This window comes from Schistocerca cancellata, chromosome 6 (genome assembly GCF_023864275.1).
Source record: "Schistocerca cancellata isolate TAMUIC-IGC-003103 chromosome 6, iqSchCanc2.1, whole genome shotgun sequence".
NCBI classification, from domain to species: domain Eukaryota; kingdom Metazoa; phylum Arthropoda; class Insecta; order Orthoptera; family Acrididae; genus Schistocerca; species Schistocerca cancellata.
In genome coordinates, this window is record NC_064631.1 from 40,662,588 (window position 1) to 40,684,194 (window position 21,607).

The 21,607-nt window shown below is 42.6% G+C and overlaps 1 protein-coding gene across 1 annotated transcript in view; it reads right to left on the reverse strand.

Moving 5' to 3' along the window:
- Window positions 1–21,607, reverse strand: part of LOC126191450 (DNA-dependent metalloprotease dvc-1-like) — a 76,190-nt gene that overhangs the window by 16,507 nt on the left and 38,076 nt on the right. Inside the window, exons 2-3 of the mRNA XM_049932330.1 lie at window positions 18,825–18,933; window positions 7,197–7,536 (exon numbers count right to left, since the gene is read on the reverse strand). Of these exons, the coding sequence (XP_049788287.1) occupies window positions 7,197–7,536; window positions 18,825–18,933 (449 nt within the window). The remainder of the gene's footprint in view (window positions 1–7,196; window positions 7,537–18,824; window positions 18,934–21,607) is intronic.

Consider the following 21,607-nt stretch of genomic DNA (forward strand, 5'->3'; position numbering starts at 1 on the left):
CGGTCGGGCACACAGTTTTAATCTGCCAGGACGTTTCACCTCTTTGCTTAACTGGACCTCTGTTGGTATTACTTGTCCACCAGTTGGAGTACTCAAAGATATGTGCCCGCTGGATACATCTCTGCTCAACAGAAGATCATAAACAGCAAGGAAATACCCTCTGGGCGTAATTGATTGCTGGTTACGAGGCTGATCGGGACAATTTTTTGTCGAACACAAACACAGACTACGAAAGATGGGTTCATCACTTCGATCCGGGAACAAAACAGCAAGCCACGGTGTGGCGTCTCACCACCTATCCTCCGGAAAAAGAAGTTCGAAGCCGCACCGTCAGCCGTTGAAGTCACGATGACGGCCTTCTGGGTCTCTGAAGGGACTATTCTCTTAGATCGCCTCCCTCATGGTGCAACGATCAACTGAAGTGTACGAGGTGTGGCTAGAAAAAAACCGGACTAGTACTGGTGAAACAATAAAACGAATGCAATAAGGCTGAAAGTCGCGTGGCCTGTCACGTGACTCTCGCTCCGCCTACTGCTCGAGTTTCATCTTCCTCCTGCACTCAGTCTGCCCGTGGCGTCTGTTTTAAGTAGTTGACGTTTTGTCTGTGCGTCGGAAAATGTTGAGTGTACAGAAAGAACAGCGTGTTAACATCAAATTTTGTTTCAAACTAGGAAAATCTGCAAGTGAAACGTTTGTAATGTTACAATAAGTGTACGGCGATGATTGTTTATCGCGAACACAAGTGTTTGAGTGGTTTAAACGATTTAAAGATGGCCGCGAAGACACCAGTGATGACACTCGCACTGGCAGACCATTGTCAGCAAAAACTGATGCAAACATTGAAAAAATCGGTAAACTTGTTCGACAAGATCGCCGTTTAACAATCAGAGCAGTGTCTGAGTTAACAGGAGTTGACAAGGAAAGTGTTAGGCAGATTCTTCATGAAAGTTTCAACATGAACAAAGTGTGTTCAAAAATGGTTCCAAAGTGTCTCACAATTGAACAGAAGGAACGCCGAAGAATGATTTGTTCTGACATCCTAACACTTTCCTTGTCAACTCCTGTTTACTCAGACACTGCTCTGATTGTTAAACGGCGATCTTGTCGAACAAGTTTACCGATTTTTTCAATGTTTGCATCAGTTTTTGCTGACAATGGTCTGCCAGTGCGAATGTCATCACTGGTGTCTTCGCGGCCATCTTTAAATAACTTAAACCACTCAAACACTTGTGTTCACGATAAACAATCATCGCCGTACACTTGTTGTAACATTACAAACGTTTCACTTGCAGATTTTCCTAGTTTGAAACAAAATTTGATGTTAACACGCTGTTCTTTCTGTACACTCAACATTTTCCGACGCACAGACAAAACGTCAACTACTTAAAACAGACGCCACGGGCAGACTGAGTGCAGGAGGCAGATGAAACTCGAGCAGTAGGCGGAGCGAGAGTCACGTGACAGGCCACGCGACTTTCAGCCTTATTGCATTCGTTTTATTGTTTCACCAGTACTAGTCCGATTTTTTTCTAGCCACACCTCGTATTGGCCACCCTCAGGAAATTGAAGAAACGACTTCATCGTGTTCGTCGCCACGGAAATGCAGATGAACTACTGCTGCACGACAACGCACGGCCTCGTACAAGACTGCACGCCCGAGAGGACCTCAAGAAACTTCACTGGACTGTTATTCCTCATCCACCCTAGAGCACGGATCTCTCAACTTCCGACTTCCATCTGTTTGGCCCAACGAAGGATGCACTCGGCGGAAAGCAATACGTGGATGATGGGGAGGTTATTGATGCAGCAAGACTTTGGCTCTGATGTCGGCGGGTAAAAGTGGTACCATGTGGACAGACAGGACTTCCCAGTAGCGTGGCATAGGGCCGTCTTACTGAGCGGAGATAAGGTTGAAAAACAGCCAAAAAAGTGGGGAATAATAAGGTGTATGGGAATCCCGAAGAAAACCAATCTGCTTTCAGAAACAAGATCTGTTGCGTTACTTATTGAACTCTCCTCGTACTTTCTCTTCGTCTAAAAATGCAATATTAGAATTCGTTAACAAACCTTGTGACATATTTAATTGCATAGGCATCCGCGTCCAGAGTCAGTCGTCATAATGTAAAAATCTACTACTGCTGGAGAAAAACCAACGTTAAGGCCACGGTTGCAGCGGCCTTCTTCTGGGTCTAATTAGAAGCGGTACCATAACCAGAAAACTTTTATGTCGGCAAACCTTGTGACGTTCCATATTTTGGAAGTTCTTAACTTTATTTTAGAACCACATAAAGTATCCTTTCTTCCTCTTTCGATTATCAGATTTTTGCAGCTATAAAAAGATAATATCTTCCTTAAATTTTCCAGTTTTGCATAAACCAGATGTTAACGTACATTCGACAAGTTTCTCGTACATTGTGCAAAATGCTGTTTTACATATACACAAACGTTATGAAAAATTGTGAGCAAACAGTTCAAATCTGTATGAAATCTTATTGGACTTAACTGCTAAAGTCATCGGTCCCTAAGCTTACACACTACTTAACCTAAATTATCCTAAGGACAAACACACGCACCCATGCCCGAGGGAGGACTCGAACCTCCGCCGGGACCAGCCGCACAGTTCATGACTGCAGCGCCGTAGACCGCTTGCCTAATACCGCGCGGCAGCAAACAGTTGTCTCTCTTGCATTAGAAACCATATGTCGCGCTTTACTATGTATGACATGCAAAATATGAAATACATTAGGAAGAAATATTGCGTTGACTGGCAAGTGAACAACCTGTGGACATATTCATCCCCTAATTAGACGTCAAGCACCGCAAATTCAACGAAGGAAAAATGAAAATCCTTCAGGATGGATATTTATCAGATTTAATTCCGAATGATTGTTCTTTCCTCGATATCTACGTGTACTAAACTAGCAAGCAGAGTGGCCAAAAAGGAATAAACCTGGAAAGAGTCATTTCAGCTGAGGTGGCTCTTCCAGAATGATACGTCTCGGATAGGACACTTCACACTCATGTGTGAAGTGTCTGAATTGCCCGATTTTTTTATTGCCGAATGTCAAACAAGTTTCCACTCCTTGTGCCAGTTTGACATCTTATCAAGATCGGAGTTGATATTTTTGAGCCATTTTTATAGAGAGTACTGAATTACAGATAAATGGATCATCTGCAAAAAGTCTGCTGCTACTATTGTCTGCTAGGTCATTAGTATACGAGGGTTGTTCAATAAATAGCGCGTCTTTTTTTTTTTTTACAGCCGTTAATATACATTTAAGAAAACATTCTTGTACGTGTTTCTAATTTGATGTTTGTTGTGCACGTGTGCTAAGTTCCGAACAATTTGGACGGATGGCAGAGCGTAGTGGATCACCAAAATGGCGTCTCCGCAAGGCATCTGCTGTATTGGCTCCTTTTTCCGAAACAAAGAATTCACTGATGGACGCCGGTAAATGTTTCTCTCTGTGCATGGTAATGATGTACTTGGTATCGGTGCTGTTAGGCGACGGGTGAAGGGTCAAAGCGTCAGGAAGTCCAGAAACTGATCTCCATGATATGCCACGTCCGGGAGGACGTGTCTCAGCCATTGCTTCCGACATGGTGAATCGCGCGGTTGTCATTATTCGTGCAGTCCGGCTCATCACAACTCGAGAATTGGCTGTGCAGCTGTCTTTGAGCGCTGGAAGAGTGTATACAATGAGACTCCTGGATATTCAAAGGTTTTCTAAAGACCGATTCCATAAATACTCGCTACAGACCACGATTTCAAAGAGGAGCCATTTCATCCAAATTGTTGGAGCAGTTTGAGGCCAATGGAGAGTCCTCTTGCTACGGATCGTTACAGGTGATGGAATCTGGATGCATCGCTCCGGGCTGGAAACAAAAAGACCGTCATTTGATAGGCTTCATCAGCATACAAAAAAGAAGAAAAAATTCACTGATGGCAGCCTTCTTGGATAGCGAAGATGCCATTCTCCTATATATGTTGCCTAGAGAGTCAACTTTTAATTCAGGGTAATACTGAAGAAACTTAAAAACTGTTTTTGACGCATTGGGTCAGACAGTAGTCCGAAAGAAATTTTGCTCCAACATGACACAGCACTTCGTCCAAAGTTTGAAAACCCAGGAGTACATGGCCAAGTTAGGTTAACATTTCCTGATCCTCTGTACAGTGCAGATCTCCCACCGTTTGACATCCATCTGTCTGGGGCACGTAACAATTTTCTACGTGGAACACATTTTGAAGATCAGGGTTTAATAGATGCAGTGGAAACATGGCTACGACCACAGGACAAGAACTACCACCTACCTAGCGAATACATACTCGCACACAACGCTGGCGTACGCCAGAGGAAGTTATGGAGGCCATGCAGAAACGTAACGCCTGGAAGAGGTACGCTGATTGCTGTTACCATCACATTGTAACTCTAAGAACAAATATGTCTTAAGAAAAAAAATGAGCATTATTTATTGAACGATCCTCTTACAACATGAGCAGCAAGGTTTGCAACAATTCCTTGGTGCATACCTGAAATTAGTGGTACTTCTTTTCGATTTGCCCCCATAGGAGTTAACATGCTCTATCCCGACTATCGAGAAATCTAGTCACAAATTTTGTTTGTTCTATACAATCACACTACTGCTAGCAAACTTTGGAATGGAAGGTTTCAGAAAGATTATCTGATGGTGGATCTGGAAAAACAGATTTTAAACTGCAGAACATTTACAGAGCATACGTAGACTGCATGATTTGTTGGTTATGAGCTGCAGATTAAAACTGAAGAAGCTGTAGTAAGGTAGCAAACTTGGGAAATTGAATCTTGTTATATTTAAGGAACCAGTGGATGCTGAAAGTTTCAAAGGTACATTAGGCAACGATTAACAGATTCATGGGAAAGGAAAATTACAGATGAATACTAAAGGCAGCAGAGTACTAAATAGGGAAAAAGGCAATACCTAGCAGAAATCATTGGGCAGCAGGAGGCACTGAATCTAGCTGAAAAAATGAGAAAATATAAAAATTCAGTAAATGTAGCAGGGAACACAAACCTCTAAAAAAGAGTAACAAAGTGTAAATGGCAAATAAGAAATGACTAGGCGAAATGCAATGTTGTCGAAGCATGCATGACTATGGTAAGCATTGGAACAGAGTATAGGAAAATTAAAAAGACCTTTGGAGAAAATAGAAACACCTGTATGAATGGTAAGTGTTCTGATAGCATCCCAGAACTTTACAATGATGATTATTTCATCGGGGGATTGGTGGTGAAGGGAACGGCGGAGGGCCTGGGGCGGGTGGGGGGGGGGGGGATAAAAGGATTAAACAGAGACGTCACAAGTCCCTCTTCAGAGAGACAGAGAGAGAGAAGGGGGGGGGGAGGGGAAGAGGGAGATATTCCATTTGGACTCAGTGATGTCAGCCATAAATTTGACCTGTTATACAATTACCTCCCTTCTTTGCCAACAGCGCTAATAATAATTTTTATTCGCGATGACCGGTTTCGGTAATCATTGTTACCTTCTTCGGATCTCGACAAACAGGTTATTAAAAATTCGAAATTTGTGGTAAATTCCTATGGGACCACATTACTGAGGTCATCGGTGCCTAGGCTTACACGCTACGTAATCTAACTTAAAATAACTTACGCTAAAGAAAACACACACACACACCCATGACCGAGGGAGGATCGAACCTCAGACGGGGGGAGCCGCGTGAACCGTGGCTAGGGGCTAAAAACAGGTTATTGTAGATTTCTTAAAATAGCAGTGAAAGCACTCTTTCTAATGAATTTTGCAATATTAGAAGAGTGATGCATCAGTATGTAAAAACTAAAACAGCTATATACCCAATTATTCACCACATGTATTTGTCGTATCCCACTCACAGCAGAGTACACCACTGCAACTAGGGTGCCGGGTGTTTGTCTTTTTTAATCTATTATCAAAGATCGCCCCTTGCAGCTCAAAGCCAGTAAACTAAAAGCTAACTTTGCTACTGGACATGGCGGACTGTCAAGCACTGGGAATCACTGTGAGACGAAGAAACTTCGCTTGAAGTTCAAAGGAAAATGAACTTCTGTATGAAACCTATAAAAGTTAAACGTGCGCTGACAGTCCAGGAGCATAATTGTAAAAAATCACTTCGGATCGTCTGAGAGAATGAGCTGAAGGGTAAACTATGCCAATTAAATTTTCTCGACATAGTTTGTGTCCCGATTTTTTTCCTTTATTGTCCCAGTTTTTTTAACCTTTTTAAAGTGTACCTTTTCTTAAAAAAATAAATGGACACCTTACGTTAGTGTTATCTAAGGCACACGCATCACTATGTATCATGGGATTTCCGTGGCCATTTCCATGAAATTTGGTACTCATTACGATATGCAAAATCCGCCTCCTTAGCTGAGTGGTCAGTGCTCTGCTTGCAATGTGGAGGAACCAAGTTCGATTCCTTGTACTGCTAAGGATTTGTCCTTGGAAAGACGATTGTAGCGGCGTGCATTCAGCCTCATGACGACAACCGAGGCTCCGAAGTCAAGAAAGCCGATAACAGCGGTCAGAGAAACCCATGGCTCTCCATACGACAGCCATAACGCCGTAGCAAAAAGATGTAACAGTTATAGCTCTGTCCCAATTGGCCCATGAGGACCTGAACCATCAGATATGCTTGCTCACTATATGGAAAAATGGTATTTGAGTATGATACCCTTTGGGTAGCTGTCACAGTCGCCATCCTGGGTCAAATTCTTGCACCCCCTCTATACAACCGTTTGTTCCTCAGGTCTGTCACACAGTGGAAATAGGTACACGTTTAATTATGCACAAGTATAATGCTGCAAAGAGCAATTTCGAGACTTAACTGTGGAAACGGGTGTGGCCACAACAGTCCGACTGACTCCTGTTTTACCTTCCCGAAACACACACCACCTCGGTGGCCAGCTTCTACCAGTTGGAAGTCTTCAGCTGCAGATGCAGCGTGTCGATGTGTCAGAGCCCATGTCGTCATGATACAACTAAATGCCTTCGACAGACCCACAGTGATGCTTCCGACGCCTTCCTCCCCATCAGTTTAACGAGGCTCCTATATTCCAAGGGTACATAAACAACTTGGACGAGAACGTGGGCACTGACCCTGAAGCCCTGAAGCACAGTGCTGTATAGAGAAGTATCTTTTAGAACCGTAAGATTTTCTGTACCTTTATTTGGACCTTTGGTGTGTCCCATGGGGCCGCGGACCTTGCGGAAGGTCCCCCCACAGAGTTGTTTGTGCTGCTGGCTGTTCAGGTCCCGGGGCCAGGGCGGGCAGCGTTTGTGGCGCTTGGTGGCGAGGCAGGGCCTCCGCTGGCGGCAGGGGCCGTCACACTGGTACCAGTGCTGCCTGCAGAAGTGCACCTCCTCGTAGAAGTGGTGGAACTCCTCGATGTCCGTGCCCGCCTCCCGGTTGATGCGCCGCGCGTACTTCTGGAACTCCGGCCCGTGCCCATACCCGTTGCTGTCGTTTTTGTAGACTATAAGGTACGCGTGGATCATCTCGTGCTGCAACACGACAGAAATGCACCTGGAGGCCAAAGGGTCTCTGGACTCACGTTAAGTTGCTCCATCAATAGTAATATCACAAATTGAGTCCGCCTTGATGCAAACACCGTGTTATTTATTTCTTTATTATCCCAAACTAGTTTCGGCGACAAATATCACCATCATCAGTGGGATTTTTTAAAATCTTATTTATTGTATGCTACCGCATGTTTTAAGCTATTATTGGCGCTGTTTGTGACATATTTTCTGTGCTCTTCTTCTGTTGCCGTCTTTTTATACTTAGCGAACCATCATGTCATGTTCGTTGGATGGTGTGTGGCTGCTTTCTACACAGAAAAACAAAACTTTTGCACTTTGTTTCTGATCCATAATCTTACGCCATCTCGCTGTTCGCAACAGAAGAAGAGCACAGAAAATATGTCACAAACAGCGCCAATAATAGCTTAAAACATGCGGTAGCATACAATAAATAAGATTAAAAAAAAACACTGATGATGGTGATATTTGTCGCCGAAACTAGTTTGGTATAATAAAGAAAGAAACAAATAACACGGTGTTTGCATCAAGGAGGACTCAGTTTGTGATATTACTATTTTTCTACGCAAACAGGGACCAAATGGAAGAGTTCCAAGATAATATTATTGTTGCTCCATCAAAAAGTGTAAGGTTTCATTTGCCTTAGATTATTTGACATTCACCGAGCGAGGTGGCGCAGTGGTTAGCACACTGGACTCGCATTCGGGAGGACCACGGTTCAATCCCGTCTCCGGCCATCCTGATTTAGGTTTTCCGTGATTTCCCTAAATCGCTTCAGGAAAATGCCGGGATGGTTCCTTTGAAAGGGCACGGCCGATTTCATTCCCCATCCTTCCCTCACCCGAGCTTGCGCTCCGTCTCTAATGACCTCGTTGTCGACGGGTCGTTAAACACTAATCTCCTCCTCCTCCTCCTCCTCCTGACATTCATAGATCTCTGTCAAACAGTCGCCTATCAGAAGGCAGGTAGAAGTATCCACCATACAACACAGCACCTTTAAAATCAGATTTCATAAATTACTTCAGTGAATAGTTTGAATCCTCTGAAAAGTAGCGACTGTAGCCAGATGTCCCAGTTAACATAAATACAACCATGTATGAGTATGTCCAGCGGATGTGAACCTAAGAATGTGGCAGGGGTGAAAGGAAAATGGTTGTAAAGGGAGGAAAGGATGGAAAATAAGGTATAACGCACCGATGGTGACAAGATCATTTAAGTGTCTGAGGTCCCATAGCCTCCCAGGTCGAAATATTTATTATTTCGTGACAACTTTTGTAAGTTTATAGCCAACAGCCTTGCCGCAGTGGTAACACCAGTTCTCATAAGATAGCCAAAGTTAAGTGCTGTCACACTTGGCTAGCACTTGGATGGATTGCTCTCTGGGTCTGCCAAGCGCTGTGGCAAGTGGGGTGCACTCACTCATTGTGAGGCCAATTGAGGAGTTACTTAACTGAGGTATAGCGACACCGGTGACGAAAACCCTACAACGGCTGGGAGAGCGGTGTGCTCACCACGTGCCCCTCCCTATCCGTATCCGGTGGCGCCTAATGACTGAGGATAACATGGCGGCCGTACTGTTGGGCCTCCAAGGCTCGTATGGATAGTGTTTATTTGAAATTTATCTATAAGCTTCATTGTAGATGAACTGTTGTGTTACTACAGCTATCATTGGTTATGCCAAGTCCAGCATTATAGAGCAATCTTGGTCCACCTCCAATGCACTCCTGACGTTGTGGTTGTTCTTGCTGTGGGTGCCCGCTTGGCATTGCAGACCGGCAGTTCCGTACAGTCAGTAGTTGCAATATGTAATTGGCCTTGCTTACTAATGTGTCTTGAAGCTAGTTATCCGCTCCGTACTCTGATGGTCAGAGTTTCAGTGTGAAGTTATTAATGTTGTACTGTGGTTCAGAAGGCACTGCCAAAACAGGAAGTAATTGAATTCTTTGAAATCAGTAACAACTTTTGTAATAAACGTGCAGATATGATTCACTAATTACTGTTCTCAATAGACTCTGCCGCTGTACACTTTCTAAAATTACCAGCCAAAGAAAATATCGTTAACTCCTTGGAGTGCAGAGACGTAAGGCTGTTGTCGTCTAACATTATGTATGTATTACGAGGCGTCAGCTTAAATATGGAGACTGCTCACAAGGAAATCGCATCCTACAGTCTTTGGGTCCAGAGCCCAACAGCCAAGTGCGAGATTTTGGTGGGTAATGTTGAGATTTTCACTAGTGTCCTTTTTCTTTTTTCAAGCAATGCTAAGTAGGAAAAAAGTATAGACTAGTGGTGAACTGATATCCACTGTACGTATTTGAGTAAAAATGTTGAGTCATACGAAGAACGATTATTTAATTAATGGAGAGGACAGTATTAATAAAAGTGTTGATAGAGACCTCATTAAGGGATTAGGATTAATTGCCGCGCGGGATTAGCCGAGCGGTCTAAGGCGCTGAGCGGCTGGTCCCGGCGGAGGTTCTAGTCGTCCCTTGGGCATGGGTGTGTGTGTTTGTCCTTAGGATATTTTAGGTTAAGTAGTGTGTAAGCTTAGGGACTGAGGACCTTAGCAGTTAATTCCCATAAGATTTCACACACATTTGAACATTAGGATTAATTAATAATATTCAATTTGCAAAGACAACTGAAAATGATAATTCAAATATCAACATAGACATTGAATCACGAAAGGCAGTGACAGACAACTTTCGTGCTGCTCATGTATGAAATGAAGATATGGTAACTCAACTTTGACAAAAACTGAGGGTAGATTTCACGGAAAGTATTCAGAGTATGTGACCTGAAGGTGGATGGAGAAGAAACAAATGCAATTACTGATGTCAGTTGCATTGGGACAGTACGCGGAAACAACAACACGAGTGAAAATGTGTACCGGAGAGGGATTAGAACGCGGAATCTCCTGCATTGGCAGGTGTGTTAACCATTGCGGCATCCAGGACGTAGTGTTATCGCAACTGCACAGACTCGGCAAACCTCACGGCTGACCCACATTCCCACGGAGCACCACCTGTCTGCAGTCCCTGTCCATTTCCTCCAGGCTCGCTGTACAGATTCCTGCGGAAGGCCAGATGTACTTCTGCACCTGCACTGAAGAAGGTGGATCCGTCTCTCATGTAGGTGAATCAGTTGCATGAATGAGTGGTAGTGCATGAGTAGTGTGACAGGGGGGGGGGGGCATCAGGGCGTTTTGTTAGTGTGGGTTGCTCACATTCAGGGGAAAGTATAGTTTCAGTGGCAAACCTATTTCTCTTTTTTGACTGACAGGTCCTTAACCTGTTGTCCTGCTAGTAGATTATAAACCCCAATGGATAATCTGTCCTCCTGAGAAACTACGCCCCCCCCTAGCCCCCCCCCCCACCTCATTTGATACATTTTTCTGCTGTAACATGTCCAAGCACTGTATGACTACAGCTTTGTACACTGCCATACAATTTTTTTTTCCACCACGACTTCGAGGTCTGTGTCAAGTTCTAAACTGACATTAACACGTTTCAGTCCATTGGCTCTGATAAAGCTGGACATTGCACAGTGTAAACCATGTTGCTGCCGGTTCCACAACACACACACTGGATGATTCAAATAAAGGACAGCTACAACATAAGGAAAGTGGAAGAGTTTTGTGGCATTGTGAAGCGTTTCCAAACAGCTGTCTGAAGGTGATTAATGACCTCTACATTTAAAGTCACCTTTCACATTGACAGCAGATGGCTTGGTGTTCAATTTCGACTGATTCCTCATATTGTGGTCAAGTATGTGATCATTGTTTCGATGCTGGCCATCCACAGAAGGTGTTGCCCCTCCACCAAGCCTCTTTCCTCATCTCAAACAGGTGATGTTAGTCAATCATTATGTGGTAATCAATAGCGAACCAGTGGGAGGATGGAATGGAAAAAGAGACCATCGATGTACTGTAATAAGTATCATAGTTGATAGTGAGATAAAGCCGATTTAATTTGCAGCTGACCCGAAGTAGACAGCTACATTCTATGTCTCATGAATGAGCAGAGGGTTCCCAATCTGTGACTGCTATTGCACACCAATCTTACTCATGGCATGCATCCAAGTCCACAAGATCTCTCCAGATGCACGTATGTCGAGGAGAGTAGCATCCCTTATCGGTGTATAGTAGATATTAAAGTGTTGTGATGATACAACTGACTGTTATTTGGAAACTTGTGGTTTGTGCTTGATGGAGCTCCAGGTGGATGAAGAATTTTATGTAAATCTCCTGTGCTATCAATTCAGAAGTATTGTTCTAGTGTCAGAGGTCAGTACTAAGAAGGTATTGAAAGGAGAGAACATAAACACATTCATTCCTAAGTCTACACAGTTCTGCACTTAAAGCATGCTATAACGCTACAGCAGTGTGGCTTCTGATCTATTAGCAGTGTGGAATGCAGTGCTGTTAATACTCCAGTGTAAGAAATATACCCCCAGCATATGACATACATTCTCCATGCAAGTTTCTCTATGATAAACTAGGGTGACAAACTGTAAAGTATGAACTTCTACCTTGCACACCAAAGAAAATATTGATTCTTTGAGACACAAACACTAAATAGGTTTCCAGAGGTGCACGACTTGCCCTCTACCCCGTGATCCACTTGTATGCATTTAGGATAGGACGAACATGAGAAGCATAGTAACAGTCGTCTCGTACCTATATGGAACTGAAGACTAGATTTACGCCCAAGGTTTGGCAAATAAATGGGATACTTCACATACCTCTTCGTTCGTCTAGAGGAGGGTACCGAAACATGTCGATGGACATGTTTCATCACACATGAGTTGGAAGTCCTTTGACGACTGTGGTTTGGAGAGGTTTGCTGTTGACGATCGCAGGTAGATAGTTCTCTAAGTCACATACAAACACACAGTTGTATACGAGTCGATTGTAGGCTATACCACACAACTGATGCACCCCAAGAGAACAACGAAAAGAAATGGTTAAATGTGTGATAAATGACCTATAGCAACACCTCCCTCTCTCCCTCTCAACCGATCACTCCATCTACTTCCTATCGTCCTTTAACGCAGATCCCTATAAGTTTAGAGACAGATGGCTCTCTTTTCCAGGAAAGCATCAAACACAGCAGTCGACTTGCATGTATCAATATTACCTCAGTAGACATGCAGTAGAACGTGGCCATACACCAGCTGTTTGATAGCTGACGCCGTAAGGTTGTGATTGGCGGAGAGTACAGGGAAGCATATTGTAAATGCTTTTTGTTAGGGTTTAAAACACCTAAATAGGCCGGCCGCGGTGGTCTCGCGGTTCTAGGCGCACAGTCCGGAACCGCGCGACTGCTACGGCCGCAGGTTCGAATCCTGCCTCGGGCATGGATGTGTGTGATGTCCTTAGGTTAGTTAGGTTTAAGTAGTTCTAAGTTCTAGGGGACTGATGACCACAGCTGTTAAGTCCCATAGTGCTCAGAGCCAGCCAATCTAAATAGTCCTGCACAGGATCAAACACGTGATCCGTTCTTTAGTTGCATACTGCAGCCGGTAATAAAACGCCCTCTAGCTAAGGACACTTCATAAAAATTTATAAGGCAATTGCCGATAACTTTAGGGTCACACTTGGACTTGTGATCTGACATACACAAATTTATTACTCTACACTTGGCAGTCATTCACGTTAAGCATTCTGTCCAACCGTCTTGTCGCTGTCGACGAAGAATGACTGTTTCCCTGGTTCCTGCGGCTTCCATGTCAACGTTTTATCGTGTCATCTTGCTGTCGCATATCGTTCTCATGTACAAGAATTTTCCTGCGCAAGCAGAACACATGCGAGTACTCCCTCAGTATCCACACATTTCAGGGCTTTTTACCTCAATTTATACGTATTTTTCGTAATTTGTCGTAATGTTATCCATTTTATGTCACTTCTATTCATTCCATGTGATCATGACATCACTTCTCGTTCCATATTCTAAAATTGCTTGAAAATGTAGGACAGTTGCCAATACCCAGCGCAAATGTATTTTTTTTTTCTGGTCGGACAGAGTAGTATAGCACTGTACTGGAATGCATCCAGTCACCTGCAAACGCATATTCTACAGTTGCATTGTGTGTGCTCTTTTTTCTGCATCTCTTTTCTGTGAATCTGTCGCCGATGCACACAGCATACAGAAGGTGGTAGATACAGCACTCTCCGACTTATGCTCAGTTCAGACTTAAACTAGGACGATTGCATTGACTAAGTTGCAGGGAGGGCGGGTAAGGAGCAGTTGTAAAATGCGGAGGGATTGTCTAAAGCTGTAGCAGATAGGTTCGAAACGGTGCCACATTTCAGGATATGAGAGTGACATGAATATGATTCACCAGTGGATGTAATCATTAAAAGACATGTCCATAGGATCCAATGCAAGCACGTGGTTGAATCAAGAGGCTTGATTCCAAATCGAAGACAGTATCTCTACCAGAAATCATACTGCTATCAGCGATTCTTTTGTGCGCCTGTAGAACTAAGAGCACTTCTATGCAGGGTGACAGTAGCAGTCTTTGTGATCATGTTTTTAACACCGTGGTCCTTACGCAAAATGTATTTTTCCTGCAGTAGAATCCTTCTGTGGTCAGTTTCAGATGTCAGTTCCCCACAGTGTTCCTCGAAAAGTACATCGTCTTCCCTCCAGGGATGCCCATTTTAACTACGTGGTGAGTGTAATCGAACTACTGACAAAGAAAAATTTATGGCAATGCGATGTGACTCATGATAAATTTAACTAATCAGTCTATCTATTTGATATCAGTGACATGCCGTCTCGCGGGTGGAGGTGATGGCTAGGGCATTATGCATATGATTGACTTGGTGTCTTTTTCGTTGGGACGATATCTTTTAACGATATTAGAATCTCTCGTGTACACAGGGAGAGACGACCATCGTAATAAAATAAAATTTTTAAAGTGAAACGTAATATGAAACTTATATTTACAACTTCTCTGTGGTGTTACCTTAAGAGAGTCAAAGTGAGGAGCCGTCCTGTGACAGTGGTAGATCTTAGCACACCGTCATGAGCCAAAAATGAATTTAATATTCTAGTTCTGTGATGCAGAACAAGGTAAGAGAAGATATTTTTCTACCTGCTTAGAGAATACTTAGGGGGTATATAGCCAATGCCATAGTCCTGCACAGGACTTTCACAAGAAGTAGCGATAACGACGTAAAAACGAGTATATTGTCCGATTTCGTCGTAAATAACTCGTGTAATAGAAAGGAATCTACATTTCATGTGATAAAGTCGGGGTGTATGGTCAACAACATCGCTGTCTCAGATTGGGAGAAGTAGATTTTTCAAACTGGCGGGTCCATGTCAGCGTGGAATTGTCTAGAACAGTGGTTCCCAACAGGTGGTCCGCGGACCCCCAGGCGTCCCCGAGCTATGCCACAAGTGTCCGCAAGCTGGTATTAGAATAAAAAATATATTAAATATATTTCGTATGATAACAAATTTTTTGCTTTGGCCGCTTCCTGCATGAGCAGAGCTTTAGCGAACGCTAACTTCTGCGTCCAGCGTCTTCCTAGAGCCAACTGACACTAGCACACTCTAGCGCAAAACTAGAATTAGATAGAGGCAAATAGTTCTGCTGTATGTCATTGGACTGGACGCGCTGCCTCTTTGCAGCTAACAACTGACAATCACTTTACACCGAAACTCGCATTTTAGACGACAATCGGCCATTGTTAATTTATTGCCAGTGCTTTCATAGATCGTGTTGTTTACGTATTCAATATTCTATATTAAAGCATTATTGTTTGTAAAGTATTCATGAAAAAGAAATATAGAAATCGGCTCGATATGCGGTCGGATTTCAGAGTGAAAGTTTCAAGCTTGTAACCTAATATTTCAGAAATAATGGACTCAAAGGTCAGACTGAACTCATCTCATTAAGAACTGAAAATCAAAACTAACTGTATACTGATGGATTACTCTGTTGTAACTGTATTTTTTCAAATAAATAATACTTTGTATGAAATGTGTTATCTTATTTTTCACACGTCTACGCAATGCAATCTCAAGTATAGTACACTTGAAAGACCAATACAATCAGTTTTAATTTTTTCCTGTAATTTTCAGTTAATACTCAAATTTTTTTAAGGAGTTTGTTACACTAAACACCCAGATTTGAAGACAAAGATTTTGAGCTATAATAAAAAATTTAAGAATAACAAGGATGGCTGAATTGAAAAAGTTTTAAGCTCAATATATTTTCAATAATGAATATGTCAATATTTTTTCTAAGTATCAAAAATAGGAAACGTATAAAAAGACTCTTAATTGGGCTTTTTTAGGTACTTGATACCGTGATATGACAAGGTACCAATCATGCTCGATGAGGGGGTCCTCGAGAAAATTTTGTTGGGAACCCCCTGGTCTAGAACTACTGTACACGTCCAGGCTGCAGCTGCTTGTTTCACAGTGCACTGCAGCTAGCAGCAGGAGTCGGGAACCGGAAGTAGCGGATTACCCTAGCCTGGGCCGTGTACAAAGAATGTGTCAACCTGTCCGATCCCTCCCGCGGCAGCGAGGGCTTGCAGAGTGACCAGTGTGCGGGGCGAGCGCGACAGAGGCGCACGTGTGTGTGTGTGCCGCATGAGGGAAGACTCAAAATGATGGATGTTTGTGCTGGTCGTATTGATAACATCCGAATTCCTACCACTTCAATCATTCCCGGATGCCCTCCCTGGCCTGGGGTAGTACACTCTTGCATACACGCACGTCAACGACTGCGGCAGTGGCTACAGTTTCTTCCGATCCCTGAACGTCGCTGCTGGCGGTGGACGAGAGGATAGGCGCCCTGTGTGTGAACGTCTGGGAGGTGAGCGTGCTGGGTGTTCGACTGTTTCAGCAGTCACCAACACCTACCCACGGCAACTGCTGCTACGGACTGCCTCGTGGTTTACGTGTGTCGCGTTACTGCTTCTCAGTACATCACGGTGGACTCTGTCTTGCAGTGGTATTTGATGTTGTCTCTATTCTATCACGCAGTAGAACCTTCCTCCCTCCTTCCAAATATAGTGGAGAGAACCAATTTAGGAAGTCTATAGCACTTTTAAAATCCCAATCGCGACGTCAAAGTCCCTATTGATCAATTTATTGTTTTCCAACAGTTGTATTGCGTGCACACATTCGTTCGGTACGAATGTATGGCCGCATGGCCGGTGGGGGTGTGTGTCTCTCTCTCTCTCAGCCAGCACCCTGCAGTAGGTAGATGGCGCCCTTCATCATCGCAAATTTGTGTGATTGTCAGAATTTTTTTTTCACCACATATGTTTAGTGGAGGAGAGTGTTTGTGCTCTCAAACGTGGATGCATATAAGACCTTGGATATATTTAGCACTACGATCTTTGCAGATACTTGTATGTTGTTCAATTAGTGTGGTGCATTGTTATTAATATTCTTGTTTTGTTTTACATGATAATTCTATGAGGAAGCCTATTTTTGAACTCACCATGTGTGGTGTCTTAAATCATTTATGTATATTTTGATAGTACTTGTATGCTCTCTTACCATTAGTGTCAGGTATTTATCTCTCTGTCTTGAGTTTTACAGAACAATCACTTTACAATACATGTGCATATTGGTGAACATACAATACTGATACACATATCGCTTATTGCTATATTGATATTTTCAGCATATTAAACGCCATTTCTACTTTATTTTCATAATTTGAAATGAAGTTACATGTAGATTGGAAGGCTTTTATGTTGACACAACTTTTTGATATTTTCAAAAAACTGATTAATAAAAAGCACATTGGGTACCATTCTCAATTTGAAATACCAGAGTACTTACTGAAATGTATTTAAAGAAAAAATAATCCTGTTATTAGCTAAACAACCTCTGGATTTTTCTTTCCCTGAGGCAGAGGGTGATGAAAGTTGACCAGGTGGGATAGGTCCAGAGACATAGCTCCAGACGTGAACGCTCTGTTCTGAAGCAAGTATTGGCAAGAAGTGCCTCCTTCCCCCAATCAGCCACTGGGGGCAGGGGCGCACTGGGAGACAAAGCTTTTGGCTCACTGTTCATTCATGGATTGATTAATAATGACTGCACTCTGCTTAGTCTGCTCTGAGGTTGTGAACACATAATTTTGTAAATATATACCAGCCTGACATTTCAGTTTAAATCAGTTGCTTATTACAACACTGTAGTATTTGTATGTCTTGACTATTATGTATCTTGATGTAAGAACTTTATTTATCTTGCTTCATTCTGGGAAATGACCGTTAGGTCTGGTACTCTGTGCAAAATCTGCAGTTTAAAAATGAGGTGAATAGCTTGTCAAGAAATCCAGTATTCCTTGTAGCAGCAAATTGAATTTTATTTATTCGTGTGGTCTAAGTTCTGAAGGTGTTCCCACAGTGTTAAACTTTTCAGCCATCAGCCACACAGCCTCCAAATTGAAGCTAGTATATTTTAATTATGAACTCCTTCCAAGTTCAATGAATCCTTCTGTACCTGTCTGATTTGAATAATTTTACCTTAGAAAACGTACATTTTGACCACTAGCCACCATGTGTTCAGTCATGAATGTGCACAACCCCATAATCCTAATCACAGTCTATAGCAAGGTAGAGCTAATGAGGTTCCATGGTCACCTACATATATGGAAGGTTTCTTCCTGTGTGTGACTTTAATACTTTTGTACCTTTGTATGTGACAGTCACACATTCCCAGGGCACACCAACGTTTACCTACCTGCAACTTCACAATGCTCTCCAAGCCCTATCGAACGCCCAGTTTAGTCAAATCACTCTAGACGAATTGCTGCATGTATCCATGAGTGTGAATGATGACATTTTTAGATACACAGACCATGGTAAATCAAGCTGCATCTGCTTAAACTATAACTATGTTTTTTTCACTGCTATGTAATTATCCACTTTCTAAAATTACCATCCAAAGAAAATGTAACATCAGCTTCTTGGACTTGGCATGAAGGATTAATTTCGCAAGGAATGACATCGACCACACTCTAGGAAACCCTTCCAGTATTTTCCTTAAGTGGTTTAACGAAATCACGGTAAACCTAGATTGGATGCCTAGGTGGGTACTCGAACCACTCTCCTCCCAAAGATACGTCCACTGTCGTATCAGTGTGCTGGATTAGGCAGTGTGTGGAGGGATGTGTGTCCAGTGCTTCCACATGTATGTCAACATTGTAACAGTGTCTACTTTGTCTATGACATGGTTTTTATGGGCTAGCATATAAAAGAAACTACTTACCAGGAGTGTTTCAACCAGGTCTCTCCTCGGACGCAGCTTCAGCAATGGTTCACTCAGTCTGATAGTGCACAGTCCATCCCCTCCTTCAAATTTGCAGAAACCGGCATTCCTAAGGCAGATGTTTCCTAATAGTTATATATTCTGAACACTGAATGACATTTAGTAATACTAACGTTAGAGGGATTCTGATAACTAAGCTGAATGGGCGCACAAACAGTCTTTACAGCGTTTATAAAAGGAGTTTTGACGCCACACTATTCGAGATGTCAGAGAAGAGTTTTCTGCCAACATCCCAGCACCAGAGATTTTCAGTCAACACTAGTATTCCTAATTTAACTCGTGACTTATTCCATACAAATTTCTGCATAATGGGTAATCTTGCCAATGAATATCCTATAGCGACCCCTCAGGTCAATTGTACGATACATCCGTTGAAATAACATTTGTTTGCAAAGTGTACTGTATTTCGCATAATCATCGAACGACTGCGCCAACTATTTTTGATGTTCATAATAACCGTTGTGTTTCAGAAGCAACCGATGAAATGGGGTTTTACAAGTGGTCGATTGTGACTCCATAACCGAAAAAATATTTTAGCAGCATTTCCTTCCAAAAGAACTGCTAAAATAATGATAACAGTTCCGCGATTCCAAATCTGCCACAATTTCAATTAATCAAAATCTCGTTTATTTAAATGTATCGTATCTCATCTTCATCGACATGGATACTTCGCAGATCACACTTAAGTTCCTTGCAGAGCATTCATCGAACCCAAATCTATGTCATGTCGATGACAGTATCTCCCCTATTTCGTGATAACACAAAACGAGCTCCTCTTCTTTGAACTTTCTCGGCATATTCCGGTAATCCTACATGGTAAGTATCCCAGACCGTGCAGCCGTACTCCAAGTGAGGACGAAACCCGTAGTGTAGGGAGTCTCTTTAGTAGACCTGTTACATTTTCTGAATGTTCTGCCAATAAAACGTAGCCTTTGGTTTCTCTTCACCACAATATTTTCTGTGTGTTCTTTCCAATTTAAGTTGTTAATAATTACAATTTCTAGGTATTTACTTGAATTTGCGCCCTTTAGATTTGACTGATTTATCATGTAATCACAGTTTAACGGATTCTTTTCAGCACTCATGTGGATGACCTCACACTTTTCATTACTTAGGGTCAATTGCAACTTTTCGCCCCATACAGATACCATTTCTAAATCGTTTTGCAGCTTTTTATCTTAGTTTACTAAAAGATAAACAACAGCGTCATTTGCAAACAACCTAAGATGGCTGCTCAGATTGTATCGTAAATCATTTATACAGGGTGTTACAAAAAGGTACGGCCAAACTATCAGGAAACATTCCTCACACACAAATAAAGAAAAGATGTTATGTGGACATGTGTCCGGAAACGCTTAATTTCCATGTTAGAGCTCATTTTAGTTTCGTCAGTATGTTCTTCCGCCTACGATCAATGGAGCACGTTATCATGATTTCATACGGGATACTCTACCTGTGCTGCTAGAACATGTGCCTTTACAAGTACGACACAACATGTGGTTCATGCACGATGGAGCTCCTGCACATTTCAGTCGAAGTGTTCGTACGCTTCTCAACAACAGATTCGGTGACCGACGGATTGGTAGAGGGGGACCAATTCCATGGCCTCCACGCTCTCCTGACCTCAACCCTCTTGACTTTCATTTATGGGGGCATTTGAAAGCTCTTGTCTACGCAACCCCGGTACCAAATGTAGAGACTCTTCGTGCTCGTATTGTGGACGGCTGTGATACAATACGCCATTCTCCAGGGCTGCATCTGCGCATCAGGGATTCCATGCGACGGAGGGTGGATGCATGTATCCTCGCTAACGGAGGACATTTTGAACATTTCCTGTAACAAAGTGTTTGAAGTCACGCTGGTACGTTCTGTTGCTGTGTGTTTCCATTCCATGATTAACGTGATTTGAAGAGAAGTAATAAAATGAGCTCTAACATGGAAAGTAAGCGTTTCTGGACACATGTCCACATAACATATTTTCTTTCTTTGTGTGTGAGGAATGTTTCCTGAAAGTTTGGTCGTACCTTTTTGGAACACCCTGTATAGATAAGAAGCAGCAGAGGGCGTATAACACTACCTTGGGGAACACCTGAAATCACTTCTGTTTTACTCGATGACTTTCCGTCAATTACTACTAACTGTGACTTCTGATAGGAAATCACAAATCCAGTCACATAACTGAGACGATATTCCATAAGCACGCAATTTCACTACAAGCCGGTTGTGTGGTATCTACAGTGTGGAAAGCCTTCTGGAAATCTAGAGATACGGAATCAGTTTGAAATACTTTGTCAACAGCATTGAACTCTTCGTGTGTGTAAAGAGCTAGTTGTGTTTCATAAGACCGTTATTTTCTAACTACCTGTTGGCTGTGCGTCAATAGACCGTTCCCTTCGAGGTAATTCATAATGTTTGAACACAATATATGCTCCAAAATCCTGCTGCATATCGACGTTATTGGAATGGGCCTGTAATTTAGTGGATTACTACCAGGGTGCGATTTGTGCTTTTACCAGTGGGGGGGGGGAGGGGGGGATGTCTTAGGGGGTTAGTAGAATTAAATATGTTACTAGCTTGGACCGTGGCGTTACGCATGGTTAAATAGCTATTTATAAATAGATGATAATGCCGAAACTCACTATTGACGCGTATGCATATCAGAAAAGCCATCCCTTGTTATATCTTTAAAAGTACATTATAGGTAAAGCTTATTTACAAAATCA